This window comes from Equus asinus, chromosome 4 (genome assembly GCF_041296235.1).
Source record: "Equus asinus isolate D_3611 breed Donkey chromosome 4, EquAss-T2T_v2, whole genome shotgun sequence".
Taxonomy (NCBI): domain Eukaryota; kingdom Metazoa; phylum Chordata; class Mammalia; order Perissodactyla; family Equidae; genus Equus; species Equus asinus.
The window spans coordinates 119,805,870-119,828,907 of NC_091793.1; the positions used below are offsets into that span (position 1 = coordinate 119,805,870).

Below are 23,038 nucleotides of genomic sequence, written 5' to 3' on the forward strand. Positions count from 1 at the left end.
CATTTGACTTTGGTTTAACGTTTGAACACCTGACTGAAAGCAAATCATGTCAAATATAAATATTTAGTCTCTCAAGAAGAAAAGGATTCATTTTCCTTTAGTATATGTGTTGTATGTTTTGTTTGGACATTCTTGTCTGTGGAGACTTAACAAACCTATCCAATAAAAATATTTTGTGTAAAGATATATCCTAATTCTGATTGGGTGGCCGTTCAGAACCAAAGCCAAAATTCATTTTGCCACCTGATGTTATATCATATTACTGTTAAACAATTCTCTTGAACTATAAATTTGTGTGTGTCTGTGTGTATGCATGTGTGAGACGAAGCTATGTAGTTGAATATACTTTCTTAAAATAAGTCTACAGGGAGTTAATTGGGGAAGGATGTTTTTCCAACCTTAAACAAATAGTAAATTGAGTGGCGTTTGGTATTTATAACAGATAAAAACCAGATGAGAATTTCTTTCTGCTCTAACCTCGGATAATGAGATAAGCTCACTTTCTTTAAATGCTGTACTTGATTTTTAAACTGAATCTTATTTGAAATGATAGTCTAGGATGAATAGATAAAAATATTCCTAATGCAATCTTTCAGAAATGACAACGTAATCTTAATTTCTCTAAGTATAAATGTAGACAATATGCAAGGTTTTGAAAGTCAAATGCTTTTAGATGATAATTAGTAATTTTCCCATAGCACATAATGTTTCAAACTAAAATTTTAGTACCCCAATTTTCTGTTCACATATGCACAGTCTTTACAGTTACTTGGGAATATAAAACATTCTTTAAAAAATAAAAACTTTTAAATTTGAAATAAGAATAGGTAATCTGTTTCCCAGGGCTGGTAAAACTGTCTAAAAGTTTTCCCTTCCTTCCCCAGAAACAAATATTCAAAGCAGTAAGCCAAGATCAGGATTAAAAGAAAATAAAGGAGTGTATAGTTTTGGACATGTTGAGTTAATGATGCCTGTATCAGTAAAGGACTTTTTTCTAACCTTACAGAAGTAATAAATTACCTGGGGGTAATACTAACATTTAAGAAGGTAGTAAAAGCAGAAAAATAGAATACAAAGGAGTTGGAGGAGATCAATGAGATACAGTAGGGGGACCACCAGTAGAATTATATCTCAGAAGCCAAGAGAAGTTGAATCCTTAAAAAAGAGTGAACATTTAACAATAGCAAAGGCTGAGGAATGGTGAAATAAGATTAAAGTTTAAGAAAAGCCAGTTGGATTAGGCCAATCAAAGGTCATCTACAAACAGTTTTGGTAAAGAGATTAGAGTGCAAATCATATGGGAGGAGGTGGTTGAGTGAACAGGGGGTGAGAAAGTGGGACCAGTAGCATAGATAACTCCCTTCTTAAAGGACAAGACACAAACAAGAGGAATATGCACAGTTGAAGGAGGTTTCTGTTTGTTTGCTTATTTTTAGGGTAGAAGATATGAGAGTATTTTTATAAACTGATGGGAGGAAGATGGTAGAGAGGATAGAACAAAATTCTGGATAGAAGGCAGAGGTAAATCCCTAAGGAGACTGGAGTTGGGGATGTGTGCGGAAACCCTCCGAAGACCAGCAGCACTCCCAAGCCCCCTTACCCTGCTCTTTTTCTTTTCTCTACAGCGTTGATTACCTTCTATAATACGACATAACTCATGTATTTCTTACATTTATCACTTGTTTTCTCCAACTCTTCACCCTCAATCTCCTCTGTGACGTTTTGTTTCCTACTATTCCTACCTCATTCTTTAAATGTAAGTGTCCTCCCAGGGCTTTAGAAAGTTCACAGGGGCAGAGATCTTTATCTTTTGCTCATTCATATATTTAAGGCACCTGGAACATGGTGGGCACTCAATAACTACTTGTTGAGTTAAAAGATGTTGGATTGTAGAATAAAAAACTTTTGGGATTAGCTTGAAAGATTTAATTTTTTTACTTGCAAAGTAAGAATAGTTAAGCTGCAATTTACAAGAAAGGTAAGGCGAAGAGAGAATATATGTACTCAAAGTTAAATGTCCACTATACAGATCAGATGTTATTCGTGGAAGCCCAAAGGAGACACTTAAAGTCATAATTTGTCTATGCTACATAATAATTTATTTCTTCTTAATTAGCTGCCATCATTTAAACATTAGATTTCACGCAAAGGTTCCGACGTATGGCTTGTCGTGGAAAGCAAGAGGATGTGCCTATACTTGACTCACATTTCTGCGTGACAACCTCACCACCACTCCTCAGTACATAGGCTTGCAAGATAAAGCAAGTGATCTTCATTTGCCAAACTCCTCATCTTTCACTATGGTATCCTTAACCCTTAAGTCTACTTTCAAGTGCCATTTACTATTGAACTTGGGTTATTGTTTTTTATAGTACCACTGCTTCATCCTGCCTAGCGTCTTTAGACAGGTGTGTCTGCAATCCATGATATTGATAGTATTCAACTAACCAGTAATTTGTGTTCCACTGGGGTTTTCCAATATCCTTGGAAATAGATTAAACTCCTCACCGTGGCTAACCAGGCCCTAGATGACCTGGCTGTTCCTGTTGTCTGACCTTCCTTCACAACTCCCACTTGGTTTTATTTATTTATTTATTTTTGGTGAGAAAGATTGTCGCTGAGCCAACATCTTTGCCAATCTTCCTCTGTTTTGTACATGGCACACCACCACAGCATGGCTTGATGGACGGTGTGTAGGTCCGCACCCTGGATCTGAACCCACGAACCCTGGGCTGCTGAAGTGGAGCACACGAACCTAACCACTAGGCCACTGAACTGGCCCCCCACTTTATTTTAAATGCACTCTTATTTTCTGTTTTCAATGACCCTCTTCTTTTTTCTTAAAGGTATCAAGTTTCTTCCAGCCTCTATGCCTTTATATTTCAAGTTTCCTATGCTGTGGTTTCTTTCCTTCAGATGATCAGCATGCTGGCTCCTAATTTTGCCACACATGCAAACATTTACTAATAAGCAGCTCCTTCCCTCAAAACCATACAGGTTGTTCTGAAAACTCAGTGCATCTCAGCTCTCTTCTGTTTTAAGTTCTCCAACAAACAACTTGCGTGAAAGGTTCACTCAATGCAGAGGGGATAATTTCCTAGTGGTAAGATTAATTTAAACTTATAGTCAGAATCAGGTGACAGATACTGCACACAGAACAGATTGGAATCCCAAGACTAGATTCTACTTTGAAGAATCTATTCTCTTAGGTTTACTAGATTTTTAAACCCTGTTCATGCAAATGCAAGGGTGCCCATTCAATGTATCTAGCCGGTAGACATATCTTGAATATCACTCATTTCCCCGAAGAAAAATTATTTCTAGCACATTGTATGCTAATTAATAAACTTTCTGGTATTGATTGGAGTTACAAATGGTGCTTTTCTGAAGTAGGTTTTCCATTAGGGTCCTTCAAATGCTAACTAGCTCTCCCTGGAGTGTCATCCTGATTAATGTTCTTAAAATATTAATCAACCATCCCCAAGAGGTAGATAAAATTAATATATATTCACTCATGTACATGTACACTCACACATATCACATTCTCTATTCTGATGAGCTTTGAAGTACATCATAGGAAACATAACAACTAGGCTCACACAGAGAACAAAAGCCCGGAATCTTCTCCTTCCTTCCCGCCCCGCCCGCCCCAAGCCAATTCTGAGTGAATTGACACGAGAATAAAAAGTCAATTTACTCCTGGGATTAAGAGTACCCGGTTCACCCTTTCACTCTTCCATGGAACCAACTGCGATTTGAAGAAATTGTTTCTGGCACCTCCCATTGTAACTTGAAATGTATTAGAAACAAGGCCAGCCTTGAGTTGGCTTAAAATGGATCCGTTCGTTCTACATTTCTGGATCTTTGTGGGTTAAATAAGCATTGCAGGCTTCCCAGAATAACTATTATGAAATCCAAACTATGCTCCTTCCATTTTTCTCTTCCTGCTCCTTCGAGTACATTTACTGCACACAGGTGCAAGTAGCCATGTAGAATTTATTGACAATTGGACAATACTTCAAGGTAAACTCTCTTAGAAGCTTCACGAGATGTCTCTCTTCTCCTCTGCCTCTCATGTGTCCAACAGACGTCCTCTCTTCCACTTCCCTTCCCTCAGATGCTGCCCAGCTCCTGCTGATCCCTTCCCTTCTTCTCCCCCAAAGGTGACGGTGTTTCTTTTCTTTCACATGCATAATAACTCTACTGTCTTCTCTGAATCCTAGATGCCAATTGATCACACAGGCAGGCCCCAGAGCCCCAGCCTCCACTATGAATGAAGACAGAAAATGTAGATCTTGTCCTCTGGAGGAGTTGTATGTCAGCAGTCTAGAAAAAGAAAACAAAATTCTCCACATTTTACTTCTGTCCTTATAGGAAAATAGATTGAGTTCCAAACACCTTACAAACATATTTTTGGAACACAATCTCTTCTTAATTTGGAGACTTCTTGAGTAATGGAAATAAATTAAATGCTCATTAATTTTGAGTTTTCTTCAAATTTGATGGATGTGACTTTTTATGATGATATTTGGTGTGTAAGAAAAAGGTACAAGCTGTTCTATCTCAACACATACAAATCTACAGTTATTTGCATACAGAGTATTAACCTAAGAACAAATATCTAAAAATAATTGAGAGCTCATAATGAACTCCCTAAAATTACTTTGTTGGGAAAAAACATGAAAAATTTGATTCTAGTAATCGACTCTTCAACAGATGTAATCTGTCTGTCTACATTCTTTTGGTGATCGTATTTCCCAGGAAAAAAAATCAGGACTAAGGTCATTTGCAATTTTGCAATAATATTGGTGCAGGAAGTAGTCCAGGAGATGTTGGAATTCCCAGGACATGACCATAATTTATGAGAAAAGTACTTCAGAATATTAGAAAAATATCAGCCTTATTCCTAAGTAGCATGAGCCTTACAAATAGGCCAAAAACATGGACTTTTCTAAATATTATGATGTAAGGAGCAGTACAAATTCCTAATTTCCTAAGTCATCTCCACTCATCATGGTCTTTCTTGGCACCTGAATCAAAACTGCCATTATTTGAACCTGCCTTCAGAGGTATGAGAAAAGAATTCAGACTCTTCAGGGAACAAAATCATTTAAATGTTCATCATATTATATTACAAAGCAATGGAGGAAGATCCTCAATTAGGAATAGCTTGTGACTAACAGAATGAGATCTTGGCCCAAAGGGAGTGAGAAATTGGATGCCATAAGTGGGAAAAGAACTGATTAGAACTTGGGAATTTTGAGTTCTCGTGCTAGTTCTGATATTGACTTGCCAAAGGATCTTGGGCAACTCATTTAATTATTGGCAGATCCAAGTTCTCCATCTGAAATGGAAATAAGAGAGGTAGCCCTTCCCACTTTACAGTGTTATATGAAGGAAAGAATGATATGTATGTTTTTTGCCTTGAAAACTGAAAAATGCTATAACAATGTGTTATTACCATTATTAAACAGGATGATAGAATTAGAATCAGGAAAATAATAGGGGCACCAGAAGGAAGCCCACTTTAGTTTAGCTAGTGTTAATCGTAAATTTTGATAATATAGAATGAAGGTGAAAAGGAAGGAAAGAGGATGAAACTTCCGAAGTAATCCTCCATTCTAAGACAGACTGGCTGTCCTGCGGGGAAGCCCGTCTAAGCCGGGCTTAAAGTGAACCTCACTTTTGGCTGTGATCATAAGACAAGAATAAATTAGGTGAGTGGGAAAACATTTTTTTCCCCTTAGTTATTACATTTGAATGTTATGAGGTAGAAATAACAAAAAATTACAATTTCAAGCAAAAATTTCTATTAATATTTTTTCTCCTTTTTGTAAACTATATAAAATTGCTACTTCCTGTGGAATTTGAATATATAATTGCTCCTCTGCATCAGGTAGTCTCAATAAAATCAAAATTTTAAAAGAAATAAGAAGAAATAAAAGAAATGGTATCAGCTCATCCAAGGAGAGTTTGTTGAAGATCTATGTAAAAATGAGAGACACGGTGATTTTACACGTGGGAGATAAGTAAAACAGACCCACTGTAGGGCAGCAAATCAAAGAAGAAAGTGGGTCAGTGAGCCCCACAACAATACAATGAAATCCTGTTATTTAAAGGGATGGTCTGAGAGCAGAACTGCCTGCGAACAACAATACTTCTGAGAACAATGGTAAATCTGCAGAGAAAAGCAGGGGCAGAGCCCAACAGTTGCACGGCTCAGAGTGTGAACTGCCTGTCCTTGGGTCAGGCAGAGGATGAAACAGCAAAACAATCTCCTCATTCAGAAGCTTCCTGGCGGCCAGTAAGCTGCCTAATGAGAAGCAAACTGAGCTGAGGCCCTCCACAGAGAAACGGGAGGAAAACAGCCTCAGGATATGGAGAGAGCTGAACAGATTTTGTGACTGGATGTAACTATCAACTCGTCAGGATTAGCACTTTCCACCAAAAGAAAATTTTAAGTAACAGAATCACTGAGGGGACCAAAACACTTAATCAAATCCATTTGTTGTGAAAGTCATACACCCAATGGGATTAATTAACTGTATTTGGTGATGAGAGCAACATTCTATACTAGGGAAAGTACCATTTCTTGTTTCCATTTGTAAGGTTTACTGCATGTTTTCTTGAACTAGGTGGAATTTCAGAGTTATAATTGCTAAGTGAGTCTAGATTGGTAATCTAAAATAGTAGAGGAGACTGAGAAGACCAAACATGCTCTACCTTTTCCATTAATCATAGGATATGTGACTTAAATTGATTTAGCAGAAGTTCATTCATCTGAAAAAAAAATTGACTGGGTTGAAAATTATTTATACTTTGAATAGGAAATATTTTTCATGAAAGTGAGATTAAGTTAGTCATTTCTTCACTTGAAATGTGCCAAGCATCTCTGATGTTCAGGCATTGTTCTAGGCTTTGCTGATCACTCTGAATAAAACAGTATACTGGCTCTGATTTCATGGTGCTAACATTCCAGTGAGGGGATATATTACAAGTCTATAAATAAATAAATATGATACCAGGGAGTGATAGTGCTCTAAAGGAAGCAAAAAATAAGATAAATCATGGTAAGTGACTAGAACATGAGAGAAAGACACATGAGATGCTTTAGATGGGATAGTCAAGGAAGCCTTCTCTGAAATGATGACATCTGAGTAAAGACCTGACTGGCCAAATGAGGTGAAGGAAAAACGCACATGTATCCTCAGAAGAAGAGGAATCCAGTGGAGAGAGTAGAGGAGGACAAGGCCCTGAGGCTCTAAAAGGCCTGTGTGTAAAACACCAACATAGCTAAGCAAGTGAGGGAGGGTTGGAAGGAGGTGAGGTCAGAAGGAGACAGAACCTAGCCATGAAGAATCTTAATGATTATGAGTTTGTGATGAGGCATTTGATTTCATTCTTAGGATAATGGGAGGTCATCAAAGGTTTTCATCAGGGGAATGATGTAATTTTATTTGTTTTTAGAAAGATTGTTCCATAAGTTGGAATTAACTATAGGGTGGAAGGAGAGAAAGTGAGGAGACCAGTTAGAAGGCTATTGAAGTCCTTTAGGTAGAGATTAGTGATGGATTGGACAAAGGTGGTAGTGCTGAAACTGATGAAAAATGATTAGATTTGAGACATAATTTTGAATGTAGAGGCTTCAAAATTTGGTGATGCACTGGAAGAGGAGTACGAAAGAAACAAGAGGAGGCAAGGAATACACTGAACCTGAAAATATTTTATTAACAAAGATGGAAAAGATTTAGAGTAGGTTGGTAGGGGGCAGGTGATTGTTTGTGTCTGTTTGAAGACAGGGGAGCAGAATCAAGATCAGGGTTTGGGTAAACCAAGTTTGAGAGGCCTATTAAACATCCAAAAGTCAGAATACAGTTTGGTTGTTGGTTATACGAATCTGAGCTCAGATGAAAGATTGGGACTGATGATATACAATTGGAAGTCATCAATTTATAAATTGTATTTAAAACAATAGTACTGGATGAGATCACCGAGGGAGTGAGTATAAATAGAGAAAACAACCAGTAACCAAGTCCTGAAACTGACTGGCATGTAGGGGTAAGAATGAATCAGACTGTCCACCAGAAAAGATTAAGAAGGAGAAACCAATAAGAGAGGTGGAAAAATAGGATTGTTCGGTCATCCTGAGGTCACATTAATGTTTTCACAGAGAGGAGTGACCAATTGTGCTGGATGCTGCCAAGATTTTGTCTAAAATGGGTGTGAAGCTGACCACTGGATTTCCCCAGATGAAGTTTGTTGGGAAACTTGACAAGACCTATTTTAATGAAGTGATAAGCATAAAAGTCTGATTGGAGTGGGTTAAGGAGAGGTTATAAAGTGATGTAGTTTATTTAGTATACTATAAGGAGTTTTGCTACAAGGGGAGGAAAGACCAGGGGCAGTGACTAGAGGGGAAAATGGGGTCAAGAGAGAATTTCTTGAAATGGGAGGTATTAAAACATGTTTTAGTGGCTATTGGAATATTTTAGTATAGAACAGAAGAAACTGATGATGCGAAAGACGTTATTATTCTAAAAGCATTCCTTGAAAGGGAAAAGGATATTGTGAAAAATGAGTGATGAAAAAAATGAGGGGTGAGTCTTATGAGAAAAGGCAGAGATATGGGTACAGATCCAGATATACTGGTAGATTTGGTCATGGTGATGTGAATTCATTAATGATTGTTTCAATTTTGTCTGTAAAATCAGCTGAGTGTGAGGAGGATATGGGGTTATTGGAGGTTTGCAGAGTGAAAAAAAATTAAGAATGATTTATGTTTCTTTTCAGATTTTCTTTTTTCTTTTTTCCAGATTGATACCTGGGCTAGCATCTGTTGCCAATCTTCTTTTTTTCTTCTTCTTCTTTCTTCTTCTTCTCCCCAAATCCTCCTGGTACATAGTTGTATATTCTAGCTGTGGGTCCTTCTGGTTGTCCTATGTGGGACGTTGCTTCAGCATGGCTTCATGAATGGTGCTGGGTCCGTGCTCAGGATCCGAACCAGCAAAACCCTGGGCCGCCAAAGTGGAGCATGAGAACTTAACCACTTGACCATGGGGCTAGCCTCAAGAATGATTTAAACAGGGAAATTAAAGTAAATCTTTCAGAAAAATGTTGAAGCCCTCTTAAGAAATGTGGTTAAAATTTTTATGTGATGGTGCCAGCCTGGTGGTATAGTGGTTAAGTTTTCACACTCTACTTTGATGGCCTGGTGTTCACAAGTTCAGATCTCAGCCACAGACCTATATGCTGCTCATCAAGCCACACTATGGCAGCATCCCACAAACAAAATAGAGGAAGATTGGCAAGGATGTTAGTTCAGGGCCAATCTTCCACACAAAAAACAAAAAAATTTTATGTGAGAGCAATTTTTGTGGTTGTAAGCTTTGTGTTAATTGTGTTTCCCTACCAAGGTCCAGGCATTATCATTATAGAGAGTTGGGTTTCATATCAATTATAATTTTGTCAGGTGTAAAGCCTTTCTTTATGTCTGATAATATTCCTTGCTTTGAAGTTGTTCTGTCTGAAAGTAATAGGGCTTTCCCTGCTTTCTTTGATTAATGTTATCAAAGTATATTCTTCTCCACCCATTTAATTTTAATCTATATAAGTCTTGATATTTAAAGTGAATTTCATGTAGACAATCTATAGTTGGGTCTTGTCTTTTGATCTACTCTGACAATCTCTGTCTTTTAGTTGTGGCGTTTAGACCACTAATGTTCAAAGTGATTATTGATATAGTTGGATTAATAAAAATGCTATGTTTTCTGTTTGTTGCCCTTGTTCTTTGTTCCTATTTTTGTCTTCCACTCTTCTTTTTTTTTTGCCTTTTTTGATTTTAACTAAGCATTTTATATCATTCCATTTTCTGTCCTTTCTTGGCATATCAGATATCAGTTATACTTCTTTTTTTTTTCACTTTTTTTAGTGGTTGCCCTAGAATTTGCAACATACATTTATAAATAATCCAAGTTTACCTTCAAATAACACTATATCACTTCACAGGTAGCGTAAGTACCTTATAATAACAAAATAATCCTTTTATTCTCTCCTGTCCCTTGTATCATTATTGTTATTCATTTCACTTATATGTAAACATACATGAGCATAAATATAACATATGTGCATAGGTTTACATGATTGAATATGTTGTTGCTATTATTATTTTGAACATTTGCTGTTAGACCAATTAGGGAAAAGAAAAGTTAAAGTTTTTATTTTACCTTAGCTTATTCCTTCATTGATGCTCTTTCTTTCTTTATGTAGATCCAAATTTCTGACCTACATCATTTTCCTTCTATTTAAAGAACTTTCAACATTTCTTGCAAGTCAGGTCTACTGGCAACATAGTCCTTCAATTTTTTTTTTTTTTTTGGTGGGGGGAAAGTATTTCTCCTCCACTTTTGAAGGATAATTTCATAGGGTACAGAATACTAGGTTGGTGGTTTTTTCCTGTCAACATTTTATATATTTCTCTCCACTGTCTTCTTCCTTTCAAGGTTTCTGAGAAGTTGAGAGTAATTTTTACCTTTTGTCCTATAAATGTAAGATTTTTTCCTCTGGCTTCTTTCACAGGTTTTTTTCTTAATCTTCAACTTTCCATAGTTTGAATATGCTATGCTTAGGTGTAGTTTTTTGGCATTTATCCTGCTTGATATTCTCTGTGATTTGGTGTCTGACATTAATTAGAGGGAAATTTCCACTCATTATGGTTTCAAATGTTGCTTCTGTTCCTTTCTGCCTTTCTTCTCCTTCTGGTATTGTAGCCGCCCCTGACATAGGAAGGGTTAATAATCACTGGAAAAAGCTTGCCAACAAACTGTGACCCGGAGGTGAGAAGGCCGGTTAGCCAATGACGGGTAAGACACCCTGGGGGGGGGCAACCTAAGCCAGGCGGCGGCTGCCCGGGGAAACAGATGGAGAAACGATATCGATATCGGGAGCAAGAGGGACCGTTGCCTAAGAGACCTTGCCTGCTCTGAGATAAAAATATAGGAGCACAGCAATAACATGATAATATCAAAACAGAGGCCAAGGGAGGGCTCCTTGAGAAATCACTAAGAATTCTTAGCATTTGCTAATTACTTCATCCAGAACACCTGTGTATGTTTAACAGCTGTAAGCTATGTATATATTGAAATGCTGGTTATAATAAACTCAGAGTGGCCATCAGCCCTCTCTTCATCTATCCTGATGTGTACATTGGATTGCGACACCGACAGGTATTTCCATTACATGTATGTTACACCTTTTGTAGTTGTCCCATAGTTCTTGCATTTTCTGTTTTGTATTTTTGTCTGCTTTCTCTTTGCTTTTCAATTTTGTAAGTTTATTTTGTCATAATTCAAGCTCAGAGATTCTTTCCTCAGCCGTGTCCAGTCTAATAAGGAGCCCATCAAAGAAATTCTTCATTTCTGCTACAGTTGTTAATGTCTAGTGTTTCTTTTTTATTCTTTCTTAGAATTTTCATTTCTCTGCTTATATTATCCATCTGTTCTTGCATGTTGTCTATTTTTTCTGTTAAAGTCCTTTGCATATTAATTATAGCTTTAAAAAAATTCCTGGTCGATAATTCCAATATTCCTGCCATATCTGACTCTGGTTCTGTTGTTCAATGACTTCAAACTGTGATTTTTGCCTGTAATATGCCTTGTAATTTTTGTGGAAAGGTGACCATGATGTGCTGGGTAAAAGGAACTGTGGTAAGTAGATCTTTGGCAATGTAGCAGTAAGCTGCGGGGAAGGAGTGTTCTATAGTCTACAATTAGTCTCAGTCTAACAAGCCTGTGCCTCTGGACTATGCACTTCACCAGTGCTTCTCAGTCCCTGCACTCCTTGGGTGGGACAGGATGGCTAGAGGGGGTGGAACTGGGTATTCCGCTCCCCCAGGTAGGTTAGTTTCTGATAAAACCTCGGAAAGTCAGCCTCTCGTAAAATGGTTCCTCCTGAGCACAGACCTTGTTAAGAAGAACAGAATGCCCTATTTTTAAAAATAGCCACTGTTCCCCTTCTCTGTCAGAAGGATGAGGAGATTTTTCTCTGATTTTCATTGTGAGAACCCAGTAGAGCTCCAGGAGGTAAACTTTACAAAAGTGTGAGGACCTTCTATGGCTGGGCCCAACCCTCTGGAGTTTTTAACCTCTTCGTCTTGTCCACACTGGGACTCCAGCTGTTTGTCAATTACCATTTAGGTTTTCCTACGCTGGCACTGGTTCCTGCATAGGTTTCTGCTCCAGTAAGTTGTATTTCTTGGTATCCACATGTCTGTCTCTTCCTAATTTGGCAGTGGTTTGTCCTGTGACCTTACTTCTCTAACAGAGCTAAAAGGAGTTCTTGATATTTTTAGCTTGTTCATCTTTTTACTTGTTGTTAGAACAGACTAGTAACTTCTGAGCTCCTTGCATCCTGGACCCTGGAGTCATTCTTTGAAAAATGTAGATCAGATCCTGTTGCTCCTCTACTCAAAAAAAGTTTGCCAGTGGTTCCCCAAAATAACAGTGCAAACTCTTATCATGTCGCATAAGGTCCTGTGTGGTCAGGCTCCTCCTCCTCCCTGCCTGTGTTCTTCTCTATGAGCTTACCTCCTACTCCTCTCCATCATTCACCTCGTTCCTGACACTCCAGGCTCATTGCTCTCCTTTGACTATGGCAGCCTTGCTCCAGACTTCAAGCCTTTGGAATTCTTTTACCATCTGCCTGGGACAGTCTTTTCCCAGACAGCTTCATGATTCACTCCTAGCTTCTTTAAGCCTAGTCAGAGTCTTTTCACCTTGCTCACAAGCTCGGTTGTTATCAGAGGGTTTCCTAGTGAGTTTGGAATCAGAGCTGGATGATCTGGTTATGTGATTGGGCATATACTGGCATCAAGCTATGGTAGCCTGTAGTGACTATCACTTCAATAGGAAGGTAGCCTGCCCTGGAAGACAGAGCCTTCCAAAATGCCAGCATGGGACATCTTCCTGTGGACACACTTAAAAAACACAGACAGCATTTTCTTCTGTGGCTGTAAATGCAACTTTCCTTTCATTATTTTATTTTTAGTGCTCTCAAGGCTAACCACTGATTCCTGCTGATTGATGCATTCTTTATTTTAGATATGTTATTGTGTTCAATCAATGGCAGTCAAGTCTTGCAGACTAGGGAGCCATTCTGTCTCTTTCCTAAGTGAAATTGCCCACATCGTTTAGCTCCATTATGTGTAGGCTTAAAAATGTAACCCTACTTCTGAGTTCATGGGGAATGCATTTGCTTAGAAGAAAAAGGGGGTAGTAGAAGGGCACTTGACTGTAGAGGGTAAAAGAGGCACTCAGTTTATCAAAGTAATCACCATCCTAGGCTGAGTAGCAGGATCCTTGCAAAATTCAAAAATACATGTATTCTTGCCTGGCCCCAACCTCAGGCTTACTGATAAAGACATGGGCACTTTACATTTTGATAAATAACACCAGATTACTCTCCAAAGATATTATTTGAATTCACGCTTCTAACAGTAGTATGTATGTGTACCTCATCCCCTACCTTCTCCTCAGTAGTACTGCTAAATCTTTCACCTAGTCTTTACTCCTGGGCAACAGCTTTGGTAACAGATATAATAGATAAAAATATATATATAAAATATATATATACTTATGAATATCACGTAAACATGCTGCCCTTATTCCCAATGTATGATGAAAAGAGAAGCATATTACACATTTATTCTTCTGCAGAGAAATGCTTCCTTGAGTAATGGGGAGTTAAGTGAAATGATCATGTGTGGATTTGCAGTTTATGCTCACTGACCAGTCACCATCTGAGAACAGAGATTAACTGTGCTGTGTATGTACAATTACTTCAAATGAAGTAGAAAGGGATAGATTTAAGGTGAGCACAGGACCCATAGGTGTTTAGCTTTGGAATGAAATCAATATGTCACTTGATCTCTGTGACCCTCAGTGTATTAATATATAGCTCGTCATTACAAATGAATGACAAGAAGATTAAACAAAGTACATGTGAAAGCGTTTGGGAAATGTAAAGCACATTTTCAATCTGAGAGATGATGGGCCTCTACTGAGGAGAATTGCTCTGCCATATTATAGGTTAGATTATATTCCTCAAGTATATCTAGTGTAGGGGAGGAAGACATTTCCTCTACCCTTTCTGGGTTCTTCTGGCTAGAGAACGAATTAAATACACATGAGACAGAATAACAGGAGAAAATTAAACACAGCTTTATAACATGTATATGTGGGAGAGGCTCAGGCAAACTGAGCAACTCGCCAAAATGGCTGAAGCCACCACCTAAATATCATCCTCAGCTAAAGACAAAGGAGGATGTTGGGGGTGGGGGGAGTCCGTTAGAGGAGGTTATCAGATGAGTACAGTAAAAAAGATGTAGATTTAAGTCCTTGCCTTTGGCATTGATAAGAGTTTCTAGAGACAAGGTCATCCCCCCTTCTTCCTGGTGCAGAAAGGAAGACACCTTTACAGATGGAGATTTCCTTTACAATGTAAATGTCTCCTAACAAAGGGCAAGCACCCCTCAGAGTTGCCTTCCTGTCTGCAATTTATTAAAAGTAACCAAGCCCAAATAATCCTCATGCCAAAGAGACATATCTTGGGGTGGCCAATTCCAGGCCCCCACACTAGCATGATTATTTTGATAAAATGTGAAGGGTCAGCACACAAGAAACCACTAGAAAGCCATCTTTCTAGGGCCACTGAAACTGCACTTTTGCATATAGTGGACTTTCAGAAAACTAATGCCTGTTAAATGTATTTTGCAAATAGTTTTCTCATATATAGAAATCTAGACTTACTGCTTCCCTTAATCTAACCCGTGTCTTGCTCAATAATGGCTGTCCTGATTGCTGTCTCCCAAGTTGGAGCTCTTCTTCCCCATTTCAGAGCTCTCCAAATGCACTCATTGTTCTATTGGTCTGTGACACATTTTCATTGAATTAACTTCACTTTTGTACACCCCATCACCCCTTGACCTACATCCCCATCTGATTTTTAGTTGTGTTTCTCTCATGCTCAGCACAAAATAGGGACTTTATTCTATTTAACTTGTGTAGCTTGATGATTGCTATGTCTCATCTCCTAGACTAGACCACAATATATTTGCTGCGTCTCCCAGGGTCCAGGCCCAGATGTGAGCCCAGCAGAGAGAAAGGCTACTTCTTTTCTAATAAACTGAATATTATGTGTAACTTGCTTCTATTCTGGGAAAGTTTCTGGGCAAGGTTAAATTCTACATCTTCCTGATTCCAAATTCTATTACAAACAATAACGACAACAAAAAGTGAAAAGCTACATCTAAATCTATCTATATAATGTCATTTGAAAGAATTTGATAATGAAAACGGCCTCATGATCTAGAGTCACTGTATTTTCCTTCAGGTTATTAACTTTGAAAAGATCAATAGTAGTGGAAGGTTGGGTCCTGGTGACCCAGGTGAAGAGCCTCCAACAGGAATTAGGGGCCCAGGTTGGAGTCCCAGCTCAGTCAGCAATTTCTGTGTCAATTGAAGCAAGTCATTGCCATCTGAAATTGTTCCTTCAGCTTTAAACTAAAGAGATTAGACTAGGATTCACATTCTCAGTTATTCGTGGGTCAGAGACCTCTTTGAGATTCTGCTGAAAACTATGGACCTTCTTCCCCAAAAAAGCACAAATACAGCCATAAATAGAATTCCAAGAAGGTCAGAGTCTCTTTAAAATCCACCCACAGAGTCCCCAGAGGACATTCGAGTGATTTCTAAGGTCTAAAGTATGTTGAAGAAAAACGAATCCATTTACATTTGCTACTCCTAATGTGAATACGTTTTAAAACGTGGATTTGGGCCACTTATGTCATTTGAAGTTATGATTACTTTTCTGTAACTTACAGTTCTCACAGCAGAGCAAATTTTTCAGTAGAAAAAATTTCCTTTGTGGATTGATAGCATCTCGGTGTCAGTCCACCCTGCCACTCACTGCAGGGTTCCTTCTTATAATTCACCTCAGAAATCAAAATTCGGCTTTCACTTGAACGTTACAGCAATGGGGAGCTCACGCACATGTTTATCGCTGGGCAAACATAAAAGGTTTAGGAATTTTCTCCTTCATATTGTGCCAAATTCTGCCCTCACCAGCTATTGGTCTTGTTTCTGCCCTCAGGAACTGCATAGATAGATTTTACTTCTTTCTCCAGTCTTTTAGGAATTCAATGGCAGCCTCTTCTGTCCTCTCTTAATTTTCTCTATGCTAAACATTCCAGTTTCATATGCAATTCTTCTAGAAAAGTGATTTCATAAGACCACTTTTAGTCCCAATTGCCTTCTTCAATGGAACTCTTGAAAATGCAGATCCCGAATTAGGCAGCATAATCCAAAAGAGGTCTGACTAGCACATGGTTAGAGAGGAATTCCCTCTCTTAAACTGCTGACGCTGCTGTTAGGAATGCCGCCACCCGCCACCCACCAGAGAGCTTTGTTCCTAGAAACAGGTAACTACCGGGTCATGTGAAATCGTGGTTACCTGAAACCCCTCACTATAATCCATCCAGGTTGCCCTCATTCTCTATTTTTTAGAACCAAAATAATCTTTCTGAAAAACTCCCTGTAGACCTCTGCCTTAATTGCTTAGGCCATCTTTCCAGCTCTTGGAGACCTTTTGGAATACTAGTTTTGTCATTCATCATGTCATCTTTTCTTCCAAGTTTCATGTCATCTACAAATATAGTAAACCTACCTTTTTTCCTCTGAATTAATTGATAAACATATTGACTGTTGTTTGCCAAATGCAAGCCTTCCACAATGGATTCATTATTAATAATTCTTTACGCAGTCACTTTACAACTTCATCCAACGCGCGTTTAACCTCCTGATCTGGAGAAGAGCGTGAGGACTATTCTCTGTTTGGGGGCAACATTTATTTCTTTTCCTTTCCTTCTTTTACTTGGTCTACTTTCTTTTCCTCAAACTCTATTTTTTTATTCCTTCATGTATTCATACTGCATATCCTGGTCTTACACATGGTCCCTTTTCCCGTGAGTTCCTTTTGCTGTGGAGAAAAGAACCTCCATGTGTTCTCTGGGGTCCCTTCGCCTTCTGCCTGTGGGCGGGGCTGGCTGAGCCCGGGCTCTTCCAGGAGGCCCTTTGCCGCTGCTGAGAGGCAGCCTGTGCGGGTGAGGTGTTTTCCCACATGCTCCTTAGCCTTTGGTCGAGGAGGAGGTTCTGAGACTTTCATCAACAACCCCGCCCAAGTTATTCCCCTCCACCTCTAGAATTACTCAAATATCAAACGAGGATTTAAAGAAAATTTAAACACAAAGTATATGTGTGTTTGAGGATGGGGGGGTGGTAAGGAGAAAAACTATTGGGCAGTCCTTGCGGAATTCACACTTTAATCCAGCATTATTGGATATATAACCCAAGGAATATTGCTGATAGGAAAGAAGAGAGATTCAACACACAAATTAATGAACCATCCATTTTCCATTGGAAAGATCATATTAGTGTAAACTGGGAACCAAAGAATTTGTGGTTCTTACAGAAGTGTTCTGCAGAACAGAACTCCTGCCTCATCAAGTAGTTAATGTCATACTCAAATAAGGCTGAAAAAAAAAGCACCTTCCAAGGTTTAAGTAACTGGTTTTACTTTTAAAAAAAGGCTTTCTCATATCACTTCATGACCGTTATTATTACAAAATAAATTAACTGTGGATCAGGTAAGCAAGCAGACCCATACTTAAGTATGGGAAGTGGTTGATTAATGGCTTAAAAAGCTGGACATTTCGGTTACTGATTTTTTTAAATGTTTGACCCCCTTATAAAGACAAATCAATGTTGACAGTAAGTTATTAGCCCTAATTTAAGGAAAATTGTCTTGAATACAACTTCTTTACTCTGTAGTTGCCTTGGGAATGAGCTCCTTAGGCAATAGAACCATTGCAAACCCAGGGAGGACAGCTTGAGTTTAGAAAAGAGAGTGGTGAGTGGCTGAAAGATTACTACACTTTAGTACTGCAGAGGGACTCTTCAGATCATCTGAAGCAGGTTAATAGCTACTGTAAACTTACGATAAATCCTAAAGAATGAGAGAAAAGTCTAGATAAGCATCCAAAAAGCTAAACGTGAAAATGAGTTGGAGTCTCCTGATAATGCAAATTTATGCCTCATTCACTCATTTTCATTCATTCAGTCAGTCAATCAGTCACTCAGTCAGTTTATATTAAGGGACTGTGATGTGTCAGAACTTCTCTCAGAACCACACTATGCTTATAACCTTGAACAAATCACTTATCTTCTTGGAGTCTAAATGTCACCATCCAGGTGTGTGTCTTATGGAGTTGCTGTGAGATTTAGTGACTTAGGTATGTAGACTCTAGCAGAGTGACGGAGTGGATGCCCATTGAACTCCCTTTCCTTCTCCTTAGCATTTAGACTTCTTTTTCTTCCCCATGTAATTTACAATAGTGTGAAATAAGTTCCATTTGTTAATAACAAATGTCTCTCTACAGTCTTGGGTCAACAGGAATTATGAGTGATCACTGTTTGCAGATGAAATTAAAGTACTTAAATATTATTATAACTGATCAAATATTTTTACAAGATAATCCACCAAGCCCAAGGATGTCATTCTTTGCCAAATAGCACTCTGAGGCTTGCTGACTACAGTACGTGAAAATCCGCACTTTTTTTTCCCCAGTTTATTTCATAGCAAACATGAGCAGTAATTTCCTTTCATTTATCAATTCTAACTGGAAGGTTTTTCAGTAACACTCAGAAAAATCTGATAAACTAATTCTCTAAAACATAAAATATGTGTAAAATTTTCCATGTTAAACATCACTATATGCACGGAGTGTCAGCTAATCTGATGTTTGAACAGAATAGACCCAAGTGAAATGAAAGATAATTTCGTAGATTGAGGATGGCTGTAGCAGTTGCCTTCTGATTTGAATTAATTTTGAAAAAATACAAATATGAATTATTGTGGTGCTGCCAAAGACATATACCAAATTGCTTGTTACATCATAAATTCCAACAATCGTTTATGCAATTGTAGGGGAGGAAGACATTTCCTCTACCCACTGTGGGTTCTTCTGGCCAGAGAAGGAATTAAATTCACATGAGACAGAATAACAGGAGAAAATTAAACAAAGCTTTATAACATGTATACGTGGGAGAGGCTCAGGCAAACTGAGCCACTTGCCAAAATGGCTGAAGCCGCCACCTTAAATATCATATTCAGCTAAAGACAAAGGAGGATATTGGGGGTGGAGGGGGAGTTGATCATGGGAGATTACCACACAAGTACAGTAAACAAATGCAGATTTAAGTCCTTGCCTTCAGCATTGATTAAGAGTTTCTAGAGACAAGGTCACCCCCCCTTCTTCCTGGTACAGAGAGGGAGACACCTTTACAGATGGAGGTTTCCTTTACAATGTAAATGTCTCTTAACAAAGGGTAAGTAAATTCTACTTTTCAGTTGCTTTCCTGTCTGCAGTTTATTAAAAGTAACCAGCCCCAAATAATCCTCATGCCAAAGAGACATATCTTGGGGTGGCCAATTCCAGGCCCCCACACAGTCAATATTAATGAGCACCTACTGTTTGCCAGACAGTGGTTGAGACTCCAAGTGAAACTACATAATCCTGACATCCACAAGTTTGCTTTAATGAGAAAGATATGTAAACAAAACAGTTCTATAAGGTAATTGATGCAAGAGAAAGTGATCCAAGAGCAGTGGGAAAATATGAGAAAGACCAAGCTAAGTCAATCTGGGGACTTAGGAGAGCCTGCACAGAGGAGGCAAGCTGAGACCAGAGACCAGAAGGATGGGTGGGAGGTTACCAGGTGGGTGAGTAGAAAGAAGCTATTTGGCAGGGAGAATAGAATGAGAAAAGCACAGAGGCTGGAGGGAGCCTGGAGTGATGAGGGAATGTGGACTAGGAGGGTGGTATTGTTAAAGAGTAAATGACTCTGAAAGGGGGAAGCAGGAGGGGCTGGTGAGAAATAAGTCCGCTGGGAGGGAGAGGCCAGATCATAGAAGCCTGTAGAGCACACAAAGGCATGCCAATGTTTTCCCTTCTGTAGGTTGTGGGGGAAGTTATTGAAGAATTGGGAATACAGAAGTTTCATAATCAAATGGGTATTTTCCTGTTCCTAAAGAAGACTAACAACATCATGATTCTTTTGTGGTTTACAAGTTACAGAAATGGCACACACACCCCTTTGTTCCTAGGGGTTTCAATGCTTCTTGCTGCAATAGAGTTCAGGGATGCCAAAAGAAATATTTGAACTCAATGATATATCAGAATTACAATAAAAGCCTGTGAGCCGATTTTTAGTTAACAGCTTTTTAATAGGCTGTGATGCAATTCTTAATGGAGAAGATTTGATTATAAAAGCAGCCTGTCTCTAATGGAAATTTGGCTGGGTGTGTTCTTATTCCTCAGTGAATTCAAAGGTTTTACATAGGATTAGATTGTTGAGATTCTTGGAGGAAACCCATACACACCATCGAAAACTTTCCACTCATTTTCTTTATCTCTTGCAGCAAAGCAGCGAAACTGCTAGGAATAAATTTCAATTAAATTGAGCATAATTTTTATAATTTCAGGGGTTAAGCATCTGAAAGGCCAGAATGAATCAGCATTTCCTGAAGAAGAAGAAGGCGTAAACGAGAAAGAGGAGCAGTGGGACCATTAATCATGAGTCTGCAGCAAGAAGGCTTCTTGGGAATAACTGAACTATTAACTTTTCTGAATATCCCATGGAATGCCACTGCTTGACTTCCAGAAGCATTCTCCATCTCGGCTCTTCAACTCATACAGTAGTAATACACCTCCTGGGAAGCCCTCCTTGATTGAACTTTAGAACTAAGTACAAATTGTTCCATATTACTTGCAATTAAAGAATAAGTATTTATTTTATGGTGATTTTTCTTTTTAATGACATAGAAATTTGCAAACATGTGTGTTCTAACTTTAATACCGTTGAGCTTAATCCCTGATGGCCTACTGGTATGGTTTGCCTTCTAAAGTCAAATGTAAATAGCATCACTTTAAGAGTGAAAATAAATATTAAATACATTTAGACATGAATGTGTGTCTGGATTTAACTTACAGAGGAACATTTAATGAAACTTTTAAGGTAAGATCTGCATTTATCATGTCTCTGTATATAGAATGGTACATGGTATTTATTTCAAAATGACAAAGAAATGCCAGTTATCTTGATTCAAAAGACAACAATATATTAGTCTTTAGATATTAAACATCTTTTTCCTTCCAACCACACATTAACAGTTAAAACACCATATAATTCTCTTCATTTTCTAAGCTGTGAGAGATATCTTTCCAACATTTCCACTAGTTATTGAAAAAGAAAAATGCTAAATCTAAAAGAAAACATGCCAAACCTCCCCTGCCACTTTTTTTTGGCTATTACTTGATATATAACCTATTTCCTATTGCATTTTAATGAATCCTTAGCATTTTATAAATCTTCTATTATCATAAAATAAGAAAAATTCTGTTAATTCATACATACAATCATTCATTAATTCAGTAACTTTTTTTTATGAGTTTATCCTTAGGAAGGCACTTTGCTCAGGGTTATGAAAATAAAGGAAAGATAATTTCTCCCCATAGCACTGGCAGAGAAGGTAAAGCACCAGTAGAAAGCAAGGGTTTCCAAGACTGTATATATTTATGAATATGGCTTGTGATAATTCAAAGTTCTGCCCTTCTGAACAATGTTACTTATTTATGGCATTTCAATGAAAAGTATCTACACCACAAAATTTGGTGGGGATGGAGGAATGCCCAATTTGGTTCCCACATTGATGATATAAGTAGGGTTCAAATGTTTCATGGATGAAAAAAATGAAAAGATTTTTCAAAAGTCAAGAAGGAAATTAAGAAGAAAAAGTCAAATGAGAAATCCCTTTGGGATCTTAATATCAACATTCAAAGAAGTGAAAATATAGTTTTAAATTTTGAATGTGAGTTTTATAATATAGAAATTAAGAGAAATGTGTGAATCTAGAAGACAATGGAGATAACAATCACTTTCTTTAGTATACTTCCCCTGAGAAAATAAATGCAAAACTCATTGATAAGTAGGATCATCAGAACAAATGATACTCTTGTTCCTACTGTCTGTCTGTCTTCCTTCCTTCTTTGCTTCTTTCCTTCTTCCCTTCCTTTCTTCCTTCCTCTCCTCCCCCTCTCCCCTGGCCTTTTGTATTTTGTTTTCTTTTTTTTTTTTGGTTAAGCCAGTTTCACCCAAAACTTTCTGGACTTTCTAGACCACCTGCTGTGGCTGTTTGTTTGATTTCCTAAGTTTCTCTCTACTTAAAACCTGATTAAGGCACATATTTGTTTTAAGTAATTTTGAATTATTTGTGTTTGCGAAACATCCCAATACCCCTTGAGATTATTTGACATACTCCGAGGTGTTAAAAAATAAAATTGCCCTTCCCTTTCCTTGAACAGACACTTTTATAAGTGTTTTTTTTTTTTTTTAAAAAGATTCAGACAAACAAAAGGAACCAAAGCTTTTGCTGATTATGTAACATCATTTGGGGAAATAAACAGCATGGCTTCTGGATTCTTCTATTCTGTTCTCCATTCTTAAAAACACAAAGAGATCAAAATTAAAAGCATAAGTTTTCCTTAGGAAATGTTGGTTTCTTCTATTCTATTCTCCACTCTCAAAACACAGAGATCACAATTAAAAGCATAAGTTATCCTTGGGAAATGTGTTGGCTTTCTCAGATATTTGAAGGAAACCAGCTGAGAGATAATGGCTTTTCAGTTTCCTTTTCACACAATTATAGTTTACAACAAAATTCTTTCAAGAATACAACTTGGCTTCAATTTGGCTGAATGGGCAAAGAAACTTTCTGACCAAAACAAAATGAAAACTTTATCTTTCCCAGACCACATTTATAATATAACATAATGGTTAGTATATCTACTCACTTTGAGTCGCTCTGACTTGGGTTCAAATTCAACTCCTACTAGATTTTAAACTCAGTTTCCCTGTGTGTAAAATAGGTA

The 23,038-nt window shown here is 38.0% G+C and overlaps 1 protein-coding gene across 2 annotated transcripts in view; it reads left to right on the top strand.

The window, feature by feature from the left end:
- PPP1R1C (protein phosphatase 1 regulatory inhibitor subunit 1C) overlaps positions 1–21,074 on the top strand; it is a 107,917-nt gene extending 86,843 nt beyond the window's left edge. The window contains exon 4 of one of the 2 annotated variants that reach the window (XR_011503093.1): positions 20,593–20,627. Coding sequence is in view for 1 of the 2 variants with exons in the window: in XM_070508516.1 (XP_070364617.1) it covers positions 20,593–20,681 (89 nt within the window). In the remaining variant the exon portion in view is untranslated. Of the gene's footprint in view, positions 1–20,592 lie in introns of both variants that reach the window. The other variant, XM_070508516.1, reaches the window with a different exon arrangement.
- Positions 21,075–23,038: the final 1,964 nt, after the last annotated feature.